This window comes from Mirounga angustirostris, unplaced genomic scaffold (genome assembly GCF_029215605.1).
Source record: "Mirounga angustirostris isolate CCGP_5_RB_7025 unplaced genomic scaffold, mMirAng1.0.hap1 SCAF_5, whole genome shotgun sequence".
In the NCBI taxonomy this organism is placed as follows: domain Eukaryota; kingdom Metazoa; phylum Chordata; class Mammalia; order Carnivora; family Phocidae; genus Mirounga; species Mirounga angustirostris.
The window spans coordinates 177307621-177322481 of NW_026991713.1; the positions used below are offsets into that span (position 1 = coordinate 177307621).

General features: G+C 43.3%; 1 protein-coding gene across 13 annotated transcripts in view; it reads right to left on the reverse strand.

Moving 5' to 3' along the window:
* Positions 1-14861, reverse strand: part of SDK1 (sidekick cell adhesion molecule 1) — an 854344-nt gene that overhangs the window by 340456 nt on the left and 499027 nt on the right. For all 13 annotated transcript variants that reach the window (XM_064593372.1, XM_064593371.1, XM_064593374.1 and 10 more), the window contains one exon: positions 11393-11526. In XM_064593372.1, coding sequence (XP_064449442.1) covers positions 11393-11526 — 134 coding nt within the window. The remainder of the gene's footprint in view (positions 1-11392; positions 11527-14861) is intronic.

A 14861-nucleotide genomic window follows, 5' to 3' on the forward strand; every position in this document is an offset into this window, starting at 1 on the left:
GTCAGGGACCAAATGGAAAAATAGCTAATTCTCTCGGGAGTTCCACTAGGGGCTACTGCGCATGTGGGTTGGTGTCTGAATCTTGCTCCCCAGGAAAATCCCAGAACCAAGACAGCCTTCAGATTTCCCAGACGGTCACTCAGGTATACAGCCAGGGTGGACCAGAAAATTCTCAGCTCACGTTTTCCTCATCTATGGAACCATGTAAAATAACAGGCTTTGGGATTCCACCTGAAAAAGCTATACTTACAAATGCTCCTGGGCAAACAGCGAGTTACACTAACAACCAGCTGTCACGTTTCTTACCGCCCCTATGACTTGCTTTACCAAAGACAGAGCGACACTAGGCTCTGAGGGTAGGCACTGACTTTGTGCCAAGGAGGGTATTCCTGGAGATTGTAAAAGGTGAGAGGGTACACAGATGGAATAATTACCTGAAAGAACAAAGAATCACAGGTGGGGCTATTGCTAAGAACTCGATAATTAGAACAGACAGGGTCTACACCTTAAAACAAATTTCTGGTTCCTATTATTTCTGATATAAATTCCATTGGTTTTTACACCTCAGATACAAGTGTTGTGGAGAAGTGGGGAGTTGGGCTCTCTGGATTTGGGAATGGTGTTCAGAGTTGCTTTACTTTTAACAGATGCTTTCTACCTGATTTTCTTAAGGCTTGATTTAATATCACAACCACACTGTAAAGATCTACAATTTTAATTACCTGCTATAACTGCCTTCTATAAGAGCCAAAAGAACATCATTTACAGTGATCAGCAATAAAACATTATGACTAAGTTGTAAAGAAGAATGGAACCATTATCAGAAGGTGACCAGTTGTCAGGCTGCAAACAGAAAAGCAGCAACCGGAGTAAGAACTTTCAACATGAGCTTAAAAGCCGAAAATCATCTGCAATATAAATGAACTCAACAAATAAAATGGTGAAAAATCTCTTTGGGAGAAGACAGACTTGGGTTGAAAGTAAAACACGTAATTAACTGTGTAGCCTTGTGCACACTATTTATTCCCTTCATTTGCTTCCTCATTTGTAACATGGGGATAATACTGACCCCTAGGGCTTTTTTAAAAATGATGGCTGAGATTAGGTGTAATAGTTACACACTGGACACAGAGCAGACGCTCAGTAAATGACAACTGCTCGTCTACCGCAATGCCCTGCATTTTCGTGTCCCCTCAAAGTTCTTGGGTTGAAATCCTAAACCCCGATGTGGAGATTTAGGCATCAGGAGGTGGGGCCTTTCAGGGATAATCAGGCCATGAGGATGGAGCCCCGTGAAGGAGATCAGTGCCCTTATAAAAGGGGCCCTTCCCCCCGTGTGAGGGTACGGAGAGAAGTCTCCAGCCCAGAAGAGGGTTCTCACCAGAACCTGACATGCTGGCACGCCCAGCCCCTGGAACGGTGAGATGGAAATGTCTGTTGTCTACGGCATTTTGCTACAGCAGCCCAAACGACGGCAGCCGCTATCACATGCTTTCATCCCACGTTCAGCCAGATCACGTCTTCCCATCCTTACCTGACTGCTCAAAACCAATGTTAGCACCTGGACTATCAGGCCTGCCCTCCACAACATCGGCCATTACTAAAGAGGCTAGTTCCACTCTCAGCATCCCCTCCAAATCAGAAAATCACATATTCTCCTTTTTCTGAAGGGTAAGCTACAAAGACAGTCTAGCCCAGCAAGTCGGACAATGTGGAGTTGGCAAACCTCAAGTTCTGGGGGAAGACAAACTGAACAAGTATTTCCTGATCAGTGGCTTCGGAACACCGAGTCCATCCGTAAAAGGAAAGGGTACACCAGGAAGAACAGAGTGCGATTATTTCGTCTGGAAAAGAGTGAAAGCTCAAACTAACCATGGTCGTCATCTCTATCCAACTACTGAGTAAACACAGCTTTTCACAGAAAACTCTACTTACATCTAACAACTGGTTCTGTGGCCCCATCTCTGCTGATGACCATGACTTTGTTTAGGATCTCCCCAGACGAGATGTGTGATGGATGTATGTTAGAGCTGATAAAATGATTGCAAGGAAAATTCAATTTTCCATCCCCCTTGCTTGTGCCCTCTAAAAATTGCTTATCTTTTCATATCAATTATAGTGACAGGGAGAACAGACGAAGTACTTCAATAAATGTGGCATCCGAAGGGCTCTGGGCTGGCAAGGTACTTACTGCATGAGTGAGTCACAGTGCTGAGTCCCTCCCAAACCGTGACAAGTTCTGAAATGTTCTGTTTAATTATTAAGGTCCTGCAATGACAGGATGTTAAGTCCTCAGTCACCTGAATGCAGACATGCGGCTGTTTGTTGGCTAAGGTGAAGAAACGAGATCCCAGAGTCAAGGGTAAAATTATCAGGGCTACGTCCAGTCACAGCCCTAGACTGCCCTGGTCAGAAGACTCTTGTGTTTAGATGTCTGAATATGACACTTTCAATTGGTGTATTTCACAAGGGGGCAGGAGGAGAGGTGGTTTTGAAAAATATTAAAGAAAGGCTTTGAGGGAATTTTAAAAAATCTGATTAGGCAAGTCACTACCAGATGACAATATCTGCTCTTAAGTAATCATCCCATATTGGGAGAAGCAGGCAAATACTGATGCTTTGTTTACTGAGTCCACCTGGCCCCTCACTCTGGGATGTGGCTTACTTCCGAGGCAGAATCTGCCACAGCAGGTCCCCAGTAAGGCCTGCGCATGTCACCGGGGCAGATCACGTTTTACTCTACGTCCCATGTGGTGTGTAATGCATGCTGGGTGACAACACACGTGCTGTTAGGAACCGTAAGTTACCACGGTGCCGCTCCGTCAGCGCTCTCGCCTCGCCCACCTCACCCTTTGGCAAACCTCTGCTCCGGTGGGTGAGCGGGGTCTCATCACAGCTCCAAGTGTACCTCTGTTGGTTGCAAAAGGGTGCCAGCCTCCCGGGCTGCATGTGCATGAACAGTACGCTGGCTTTACCGAGACTCGATGTTTCTTGGGAGTGGTTCTGGCATCGAAACAGCCTCCCTTTTAAAAACAAAACCAAGCTCTTCCGAGGTTTGAGTGTGAAAAAGCCCTTGACCATTTAAATGGGAGGGCTCCTTCCCCTGAGCTCTGCCTTCTCCTCACTTGGACACAAACGGACACAAAAGCACACACAGCATCCAAAACACATGCTGCTCCCCCTTCACAGGAAAACCCAGGGGGCTGGGGGCTCGGAGAAGCTGTGTCTTCAATCCCTAGCTCCCCACTCACTATTCTTGTGATTTTGGTCAATGACCTGACTTCTTGGGGCTTCAGCACCCTCAGCTTTGCAACGGTGTTGTCACCCACTCACAGGCTGTTGTGGGCTTGAACAGGGAAAACGTCCGTGAAACGCCAATCTCGAGCGCAAGGCTCATCAGGGCCCTGCTTCTGCCTCTCCCTCGGGGAAGCACTGGACAGCACACTTATTTATAAATTATCATCAAATCTGCATATAGCTCGGAACAGTTTTTGCTCCTACATCACCTAGAAAAGTTTTGCAAAACTCTGTTGTTCCACAGCTGGCGTTAACAATGTAAACACCTCACATTTTTCAAGACCGATTTGAAGGACTGCAGAGAAGATAATTTCTCGTGTCTTTTAATATTTGACTGCGCTGGTGTATTTTAAAAAAAGACAAGTCTGCGGCATTCTTTTATGCGTGTCCAAAGGAATCTAGATACCTGACTGAGTGGGTCTAAGGATTTGATACACATCATCACACACTGAGAAAAACACACGAGCAACCTCTAATGTTTAGTGGCCAGAAATCTGACCTCATTCCTTTTTCTTCTTGAACCTGTATTTTCAGTCCACACCTCCCACAGAATTTTATCGTAATTTATTACATTTAATGATGCAAAGTATTTTACTGATCACCCTATCACAGCCTCTGATAAAATATGTATATAAATTAAAATTTCCCAGCAACCATATGGCTCTGGGGTTAAAAAAAAGTTCTCTCGGATCGAGTTACTGTTACAATTATTATTTGTACTCAATTAATCAAAACAGATGTAAAACCAATTTTGATGAATATTACCTATAAAAGAAAAAAAATCACTGAAAATATATCTCTTTGTGACATGGATAGAGGTTTACCCTGATTCTCATACTACTTCCTTTTTGTAGATGAGACTCCTGTGAAATTATGTTCATGTAGAAAAGCACATGAGGATGGAAGGAATTTTATTCAAGGATATCTCTCGATTCTTTTAGTCCCTTCTGACTTCCACAGGGTAATTTATTAGGATAGACTGCTTTTTGTTCCAATCATAAATAAAGCTTAGCACACAGAGGCTTACTCCCTGCTCTCTAACGCCCCAGTCCATCGGGGTGACTCTCCTGGCGGTTCTGTCCATGTGCCGATTCAGGTATCTAGGCAGCTTCCAGCCTGTGGCCCCGCCAATCTCCATACGTGGCCCAGCCACAGGGAAGGGAGAGCGTGAAGGTGACTTGCTGCCTCAAATCCCTGGCCTGGAAGTGACATGCTTCATTCCACTCACATTTCATTGGCGAGAGTTAGTCCTGTTACCCCCCCAAACTGCAAGAGGGCTGGAAATGTCTTCCTATCCTACAAGTTGATAGTACTCTGTATTAGCAATCTTCAAAAATTATCTGTAATAAAATATCCACCGACAATGGGTGTGGGTACTGCCTCATTTTGTAGATAGCAAGAAAGTGAAAACACCTGATTTATAAAATGGTTTATTTCCCAGTTATTAGAGTACGTCACTTCCACAACTCTGACAGACGCTTAGAATTCTCCCTGCGTTTGGCGCCTGGCCATTTACGCCTGCACGCAAGGCCTGTATTAAAGGTTCAGGACGTGTGTGACTCGCGCCTGTGAGAGAGGCAACCCGTGCAGAGCCCCTGGGACTCAGGCACGTGCACACACACCTGCTTTTAGGAAGAGCACAGGAAAGCACCTGAAAATAGGTTCCCGGAAGAGTCTATGTGCCTGCTTGCCCCCTCAGCAATCTGTGTGTCCCCCCAGAGGTCTGCTTCTCCCAGTGTGAAGACAGCTGCTCTGGGAGACTGGGGATACTGGGCTATCCCAGATTCATTCAGAAGTTGCAGGCATTACAATTCACAGTTTAACCTGATTCCCTAAGATTTACCAAGGGGGAGATTAGGCTGAGATCGGCCACAAAGGAGAAAGATGGGCAGCGTGGGAAAAGAAGATGGGCGAGAGCAGGGGTAGTGAACAGAAGTAAGAGGTCTATCCTAACTAATAACAGAAATGTCATGTGGGCTGTGGAGTAAATTATGGCCTTATTATTGTCTTCTTCATCTTTGTTTTTTGTTTTTTTTTCCTTTCTTTTAAGCTGAAGTCTGGTTGGGAATAACCAGTTCTACTTGATTCTAAGCCCATCACTAATCCATATAAACATACAACTGGGCTTCAGAAACAAAATATTAGAACAGGCATTTGTATCTATGTTTTTAAACCAGAGCCATAAGAAGAACACTGATCTTTAATAATGCCATTTATTATGCAGGTCAGGTCTCTCAGTGGGATGGCCCCATGGCACACACTGTAAGGCATGTGATCTCAGGGGTAGAGCTAAAAATGTTCATTTTCAAGAAGGTTCACAGGATGCCTTTGTGTATCTGTTTGCTCTCAGAACTTGCCAAAGGGTAGGTGTCCTTGTACGGAGTGGACCCTTGAACAACATGGGGTTTCGGGTTGCTGACACCCCACACGGTTGAAAATCTGTGTATAACTCTTGACTCCCCCAAAACTTAACTACTAATAGCCTACTGTTGCCAATTACATAATAGTCGATTAACATACATTTTATGTGTTAAATACATTATATACTATATTCTTACAATAAAGTAAGCTAGAGAACAAAATGTTATTAAGAAAATCATGAGGAAGAGAAAATACACTTAGAGAACTGTACTGTATTTACTGGGAAAATTGTGCGTATAAGTGGACCCATGCAGTTCAAACCTGTGTTCTCCAAGGGTCAAGTGTATTTGGTTTTAACTAAACTCTCACAGAATAGATAACTGGATACACGTGACCGTGAAGAAGCACAGATCTGAGGTACTCCCAAGGGGAGCACAAATGACAAACGGCAGCATGGAGACCTTCATCAGCAACGACACCGGATAAATAGTACTCCTTAAACAGATGTCACAAGAATTTGTCCAAAAAACTAGACCATCATCAGGAAGATCACTCACAAAGTGTCTGTTGTGCCATGAGACATGAACTAAAGATGAAATGAATCTGAAAATTAGTAAGGGGAACCTCACTAAAGTGGGCTCAGGTGGCTAGAAGGGGAGGCTGGGAGCCCACGCTTGACATCGATTACAGGAGGAACTGTCAATTACAGACCCAAGAGCAGAATGGTCAACAGGACCATTCCCAGTTCCAGGCCCCAACAGAGAAAGATGTGCGATGCATCTCCTCCAAGAAGTCAACCACCCCTGCGCCTGGGTGGCTCAGTCGGTTGAGCATCCGACTCTTGGTTTCCGCTCAGGTCATGATCTCAGGGTTGTGAAACCGAGCCCCACATGGGGCTCTGCCCTCAGCGGGGAGTCTGCTTGGGATTCTGTCTCTCCCTCCCCCCCGCGCCTTCCCCGCTCACACTCTCTCACTCTCTCTCTCAAATAAATAATCTTTAAACAACAAAACAAAACAAAAAGAAATCAACCACTCCTGCAACTCAGCCAATCAGGAATCATCATTACCATGAACTCTGGCTTTTCTCCAACAGACTTTGGTTCAAACCCCCCTGCAACTTCCTCTTTATTCTCCAAAAACAACATTCCTGTTTTGTTTCTTGGATTTGCCTATGGTTTTGCCATAGTTGGCCTGTCCTGAATTGCATTCTCTGAATAAACCCACTTCTGCTGGAAAAATCACTTGTCTTATTTTTGAGATTAATAAGATGTTCATGATTAGCAAGATACTTAAGATACCATTTATTTCACCTTTATCTCTTTTGTATGATAGTTCTATGCTTCTAAGTTATAAATAACTGAGTATGCATGTATGAGGGGTGAATGCACAACGCTTGTTTACTGATGGAGTACCTACAAAATCGCTTTAGAGACCATAGCCTACACTCTGTTCTGCTCGCGACCAGCCCCAGGATGCCATGACCCGAGCATGTCTTAGGCTTCATTACACACCCCACTTAGAAGGTTCAATACATCCGAAATGATTAGCTCATTACTCTACCATAAGTACACTTCCTATTTATGTTTCTGAAAATTCTGGCAGTAAAGTTCCATCCAATGTATAAAGCTATAGCTGGATTCTAAATTCATCATTTGTGGTATGGACATTGTCTCTGGATAGGTTTCCAGTAATATTTCAAACTGTTCCTATTGCTTTGGGAATCAGTTCAGAGTACACTTGAAAGGCTTCTGCCTTGCCCCTTTCTCCCAGAAATATATTTAAGGCACAAAGAAAATGCGAGAGAATTTTACCTGGGCGCACAAAAGCCATGTTTTACAGGGCGGTTCTCTCAGACATTATTCTCGGGAATCCACTTTCAACCACTACACATATATGAGGTCTGCAGTTAAATTAGCATTATAGAGGACAAAAGAATGTTAAGTGGTCTCCAGAATGAAAAGCAAGGGTTTGTCAGCCTGAAGGAGGATCAGCTGAAATGATATCCTACCTGCGGATGCTGTTTGAAGAGGAGGCATTAAAATGAAAGAGGTAAAAACACAGGAAGGAGATGGGCACTGCTTCCTTTTCAATCCTCCTCCCCGCCAGAGGCTCTCATTACACCCGACATCTTGCACGTTGGGTCAGAACCCATGATGGGTCAAGGTGTATACAGTGGCATCTACACAATGACGGACTCATCATCATGCAGAATTCCTCCCATCTCCCGACTCTACCCCTTTTTCTGATTTTAAGAAGAAACTTATTCACATGTTAATTCAGTTCAGAAGATCTGATCCACCAAAGTTAACTCAATGTAAAATCTTCAAAGTGAAAACCAAAAGCAGGTTGACAGGTTTATAAAGCTTGCCTGGGTCTGACCTCAGAATAGAAACGTCTACTCTCGGGTGAGTTCAGCCCATTCTTTTTCTGGCGCGCACCTGAGCTGCGGGAGCCAGCTATGAAAAATTCATGCAGGATGCTTCAGCAGTCCCACCTATGTCCTTAACATCTGCTGGCTTCACGTCACATTAAAACTTCAAAGTGAATCCACCCCTGAGATGGCAGCGAGCTTTCACTGGGGAGCAGGAGAATGGATAGTTCAGAGATGGCCTCTCCTTCTGGACAGGAAGTATCTGTGCAGAACACGCTGCAATTTATCTTCTTAGCCACACAAAAGGGGCAGAAATGGGAAGAGACAGTAAGGCCATCTACCAAACATGCACAGAACAGCGGAAGGGCTGCATTTCCCTTCTAATTGTCATGCTTTTTTAAACATTTATTTATTTTTATCTGAATCCTCTCTATCTTTTGCTTCCCACAAGCTTCAAGTGTAGCCAAAACATTCAGCGATTGAAAAGGGGGTGAGGTTTTGAACTCTCATGTACACAGTTGTTCGGGAAGATACATTATTTGCTCCTGCTAGCTGGGTGTTAAGGCATCATTCATTTAGATGTTTTGAGACAAGGCTGACCCCTGGGTGCTATCCCACTTCGACGCCAGGCTGTCCTGCAGGAGGAACTGCTTATTACTATGACAGGAAACAAGAGGTGGGGCCGCCTGGCACTCTCCAATTTTAAATTAATTATAGTACGATCCACCAGGAATTTAATTTCCAGTACCCTACCACCTCAATCGTATTCACTACATAAAGGTTCCTTATTTTAGTCTCCTGCTGCCGAAGAAAAAATTACCTTTGTTAAATGATAATTGGCTGTAATACCTTTTGATTCTTCAGAAATGCTGGCTGGCAAGTTTTTCTTTTAAATTTCATCGATCTTGTTTGGTGTTTTTACAAAGCCTCCATCAGAAAAAACAAAACAAAACAAAACAAGATGTCTAAGTCTGCAGGACACAGAGACGGGTCCTGAGGAACCTAACCCCATGATAAACTTAGAGGGGTTGCACGTCCCCCTTCCCCGGCCTCACTGCACACTGGCGTGGGCCCGAGAGCGGTTCTGCTGCTGAGAGCATTTGCTGCGGTCCCGAAAGGAGCAGCCCTTAAACATACAATTCTGGGGGCTTCTACAGATTTATCAATATTTCTGATCTTTAGAGGTTTCAAAATAGAATTTTTAGTGTAAAAATGCATAATAAAGTGCCATTTAACTTTTAGCTAGATCCAATATGTCAAGAGAATGTTATCCTGAGAGTCAAAATAAGGCTGCTTCCTCAACCTTCTGACTCTTCACATGTTACTTGGTCCCAAATAAAAAGCAAAGAGTATATAAGGAAACAGTGCAGGTTTTCTCCCAAGATTTACCGTAAGTCCATCCACATCATCAACCTCTTTATATCTCACCTTCTGTACATTTTACCTGGTGCCAATGAAAAGATAAAAATATACAAGGGAACAAAATGCAAGGCAGTTAATTATAATATTTATGAGCTGCTTCCAATATACTTCTTGGTAGGAGTAGAAACTGAAATTATTGAAAAAGAATTTACATATTCCAATTATCTAACGCCATGGTATTTCATGAGGATGGCAACTTGCAAATTCACTGTATTGGCTTTATTTCCTACTGGCCTTTTTAGAACAGGCACGTGGGAAACTACAAGTACAGACTATTCCACAGCTCTGTGATGTCAGCATCACGGTAACCAGACTCTTCGTGGCATCTTTTTCCCCTCTTCCAACCGGCTAAGACCAATTTCCTTGTTTCTGACCTAGAATTCTCCCAATCTGACCAATTATTATCCTGGTATGTATATTACAATGGAGTGCTAAAGCAATTTTCTAAACAGAATAAATGGTTCTAATTGTAAAACTCAGAAATCACTAATCAATCTATTTGATAACACAATTTCCATCCTTTATTATCAATATTGGAAAAAATCTTGATAAGTCACATTTATTTCTATTATGATTCTTGATTCAAAAGCCCACACCCAGTCAACGCACATAACTCTCCAAGGCATTAAAAAGGCCACGGTGATGGCCCAATCCGCACACAGTCTGTGGTCTGGAGATCAGAATTCAACTCGTAGGAATGGAGCTGCTGATGGCAGGATGACGGCCGCTTAGGAGCACTTACCAGAAAGAGGACGGGCCGTGACAGAACACTCAGTTAACCCCGTGGTCTCCTGCCCCACATTTGCTGCAGACATTCACCCAGTCAGTCCTACTCCACTTCACGCAACTGTGATCCCATCCCACGTAAGACACGAAACTTTTCAAACCACCTGCCAGGGAAGGCCATCCCTTTGAGGTGTTTCTCAAAAAGATGACATTTACTGCTATACAGACAAACCCATTTAATTCCCTCTTGTTTGATGTGATCATCAAATTTTGAAATTTACAACCACTTCCCAACTGTATGTTCTCAGGAACAGAGTCACTGCATTTCATCCCATGAAACTTCACGCTGCCAACATCTGGCAACCTGCCCTGCGAGGTGCACATTTTAATCTCTTTTAGCTCAGAGTTTTTGCTTCTGACCATTTCCCCCTTCTTCAGCAATCAACTCTAACTAGAGCCTTCTTTCAAAGGCCAAATGTTTAAACTAAGTTTCCTCAAACTAAAACTTCCTTAAATAAACCGAAAGTGTAACTGTATTCTCTTCATTATTCAGTAAAATCAGGTAGAAAAAATGGTCAGCTGATTATAGTTAAGAAATACTGCTAATCTGGGGCACCTGGGTGGCACAGTCGGTTAAGCTTCTGACTCTTGATTTTGGCTCAGGTCATGATCTCAGGGTCGTGAGATCAAGCCCTGCATCAGGCTCTGCCCTGGGCATTGGAGCCTGCTTAAGATTCTCTCTCTCCCTCTCCCTCTGCCCCCTGCTCACTCTCTCTCTGAAAAAAAAAAAATAAATAAAAATAAAAAAAAGAAATACTGCTAATTTTAACACAACTTAATATATATATTTTCTCAAAGATCTTATTTTTAAATTAAACTAACAACCTGTGCTTAATCTAGTCTCAAATTAGTTTCATAGATACAATTCCTTAAAAATCAAGATTTTTTTTTTGTTGTTAAAAACAGTACACAGTAACTGTGCGAAAGCAAATATATTTTAAATCCCCAAAACAAATAAGATCTTGCAGTCAGAATCACCTGTTGTGCTCACGTTTTCGGCATACCACTTCAAAGAAAGCAACTATTGACACTGGATCAATATTAAACCATCGCCACTATCTTAGAGATTTATTGCAAAATGTCCCATGAGAAATACATTAATTAAATCAAGATTTTATTGCCTTCAGAATTATCATTTGGAATTTCAAAACTCACTTGCTATGCTCAAGTGAATGAGCGGGCTGGTCTTGTTCTCTCCGTTCCGCTCGTTGACGGCCTGCGCGTAGTAAGCCCCGGTGTCACCCGCGGTCGCGGCAAGGATCACCAGTTGATTTTCCAGCGTGATGGCTCTGTGTCAGACAAGAGACAGCGTCAAAGCCACTCCACAGGACTTCTTGTTCGTAAGGCAAATTAATTTATTAGGCCAACTAGAAAGGAATGTCCAGGATTTAAAAAAGATCTGGAAGGACAAAAAACAAGCGTACAGGTCAACCTCAGGAACCTGGTGGTGGCTAAGCCTTCTCTGGCCCAGTTCACACTCCTGCGAGGAGGGTCTGAGCCCTCCGACCCTTGGTTGTGAGGAAGACAACATTTTGGAACATATATACCCAAGGTATGTTGAAACTCAAAGCTTCCTCTGCGAATCTGTAACAAGTCAGAAGAAATTCCAGAGAGCTGGGTCTTTTCCCTTCAAGCAGGGCTGTTTGATCACACAATGGTCACAAACCTCAAAAATGCAGGGCTGAATCACCCCAAACCTGGACTGGGGGCAAATAAATTCACTGCAATTTCCTCCACCTCCCAAGGAGCCTCATTAGAGCCTCTGTACCTCTATTTCTCGACTAGTGGGTAGAAGAAAAGTTGCCAGTGGGCAGTACTGACCCCTTCGGCTTGATTTTCCCATAACCGCTAACGCTAGGACTGCACATTCTTCACCTGGGCCACCTCCCCACATCCAGAGGTACAAACAGTCTAGCCCATCATCACTGAGACCTTCTCGTATACCCCAATTCTGCTGCAAAAAGGAACCTCGGAGGCACATTTGACCCACCACCTTCTCTTTAGAAATGAGAAAACTGAAGATCATAGAGGTTAAGTTATTTGTTCAAGGTGACAATACCAGAGGGAGGACCTGTCTTCCCACATGTGGACTGGTGCTCTGCCGGGCAGATCACACACAGTCTCACCAGAGTACTTACTTATAAGAAGAAGAAAAAAAAGTAACAAAGATACAACTTCCATAAATCCAAGCAGCTTTTAATGAAAATAAGTGTCCTAGTATCCTTTGCTCTTGCTATAATTTGCAGAATTTGTTAACAAAGCAAAAAGATACATACAAAGGGGGGACTGGGCGTTGCAGGTAAGACACATTCTGAGCACCCAAATACTCTTTTGTCCCTGTTCTTATCCAAACGCCGGAAGCACCCGGGATGCGGAGTGAAGTGCATTGCTGCCCACAGGTTGTTACTTTATAGGGAATACGTTTATTTGTTCATTTTAAATCCTAGACAGTCGTAGCCCTTCCAAATTCAGAGAAGATCTCTGTTCTGGTAACAAAAAAACATGCAAACTGCAGGACCGGTCATGGGGAATTTTACTGTAATAATAATCTTTTCCTTCCTGCTACCTTCTGGAAAGCTTCTTCAGACACTCTTCACTTTTACACATTATACAAGATTATCTTACAAAGTTACTGCTTATTCAGGGTTCCGTAGGATATACTGCAGTTTGAGGCCTCTGTGACTAACCTACCTCCTTTATCACTTACGAAAATTTCCCTATTAATAAGTTTTCAATTTTTAGTCCCATAAAAATATCTCAAAGTTTTACCATAATTATTTATGATTCCTTTATAGAACCATAGAAATTGTCCCATTTTATTTTAGTGTATGTTACTCTGGCACCTAAAATTAAATATGAATATTTATTACACATGAAGTTACACATTTAATAGTTTAATTTAAAAAAACTGAGTATGTCGTAACTTTTTTCCCTAACATCTGATTTTTGCTGTAGTAATTTCAAATATGCCTATTATTTCTCAAAATTATTCTCCAAAAATGCCTATTAATTCTCTATATTATTTACGACATTGTCTCAAGGGTATTGAAAAAAAAAGCACATAAGGAATAAAAATATGAAAGTTTACATCTATTATAATTTGTATCTTTAAGCTCATTTTTTTCCTTCTAGGTTTTAATTTCTAGACCACTTCAAGTCAAAAATTATGAAGAAAAACTTGTCCATGCCAAAAAAGACAGCACAAAAATGCCTAAGCTTTAGAGAACATTAGATTAATGAGGATCAGTTCCCCAGAAGACTTTATTCTTTCTTCCCATCCAACTCTTTCTGAACAGAGAATTTCTACAAAAGAAACTGAGTTTTTAAAATGAAAATTAAACCGTCTGAAGACATTCATCTTAATTTCAGATAATTCAGATAACTGTTATAATATATAAGAAAAGAGCAATTTTTAAAGACATTGAAGCGGGTTCCATGCATTCATTCTCTGAGTCTTCTTCCCTAACAGACCCTGATTCTGCTGTGCCCACGCCTGGCCCAGGCTGCCATGGATGCCAGGAAGCTGGCTCATTCCCAGCGCCAGGTTTGGATCTTGGTCATCAGAGGCCTGGCCCAGGCTGCCATGGATGCCAGGAAGCTGGCTCATTCCCAGCGCCAGGTTTGGATCTTGGTCATCAGAGGCCTGTAGAGGTACAGGAGCCACATGTAAGACGTGAGGAACTGGCATGGGACCCAGGCTGCCCCACTGGACAACGGGGAGGAGCACGCTTAGGGGAGGGCCCTCACCCCTGCTGGAGGCCAGGCAGGAAATGTGCGTCTCACACTTGGAGGCTGCCAGCCGCGCTCACAACAAGGGGGAAGACGGCGTGTTGACAAAAGCAGGAGGAGGGACAGAATTTTGAGAGTCAGAGCACATTAGACAACAGCCTGAAGGTGATGATGAGAAAGTAAGCTAACTGATCCTTTAACGTGACTCTTCTATGTGTCCATAAAACATTCTGTGAAAATATCAGGTTACTGAGGAGGGGGCTGACTTCCAACATCTATTCCTCATCCCCACCATTTTATAGTAGCGACGTGGTTTGGAGAATTGACCCCAACCAGTATAAACCAATCACAGTAAGCCAATTCCTCTTGCCAGGGACTGACCGAGGAAGCCAGGCTTGAGCCAGTGGCCTAAGGCAGGTGTCTGGGGACTGTCCTTACTCCGGGGCAGTCAGGCCTAAGTTCGTCTCACCAGACGGAAGGGCGGGATCTCCATTCATGGCTGGCGGGAACAGGCTTTTTCTCCCTCCACCAGATGTGAATAAAGAAGCGTGCTGTCCAGATGTTCACAGTGGCAACTGTATGACCACGAAGGGAAGAACCTTAGCATGAAGCTCATGATGCTGGCGGCAGGACAGAGAGAAAAGAGAGTAGCTAGGTCCTTCGTCTTGATAACCCAACCGAGGCACTGAACCAACCATCCAGCAACTCATCGTCTCTCTGGGCCCCTATTTCGTGAGATGATGTACTTTATTCACGTTTAAACTTGTTTAAGTTAGGGTTTCTGTTTCTAGAGGTCAAATGAATCCCAACACAGATGCAGAACAGCATGTCCAGTAGCATCCATTTGGGGTTCAAAGACAGAAGAGTGTGTCCTCAGGGCACAGAAATAATTCTC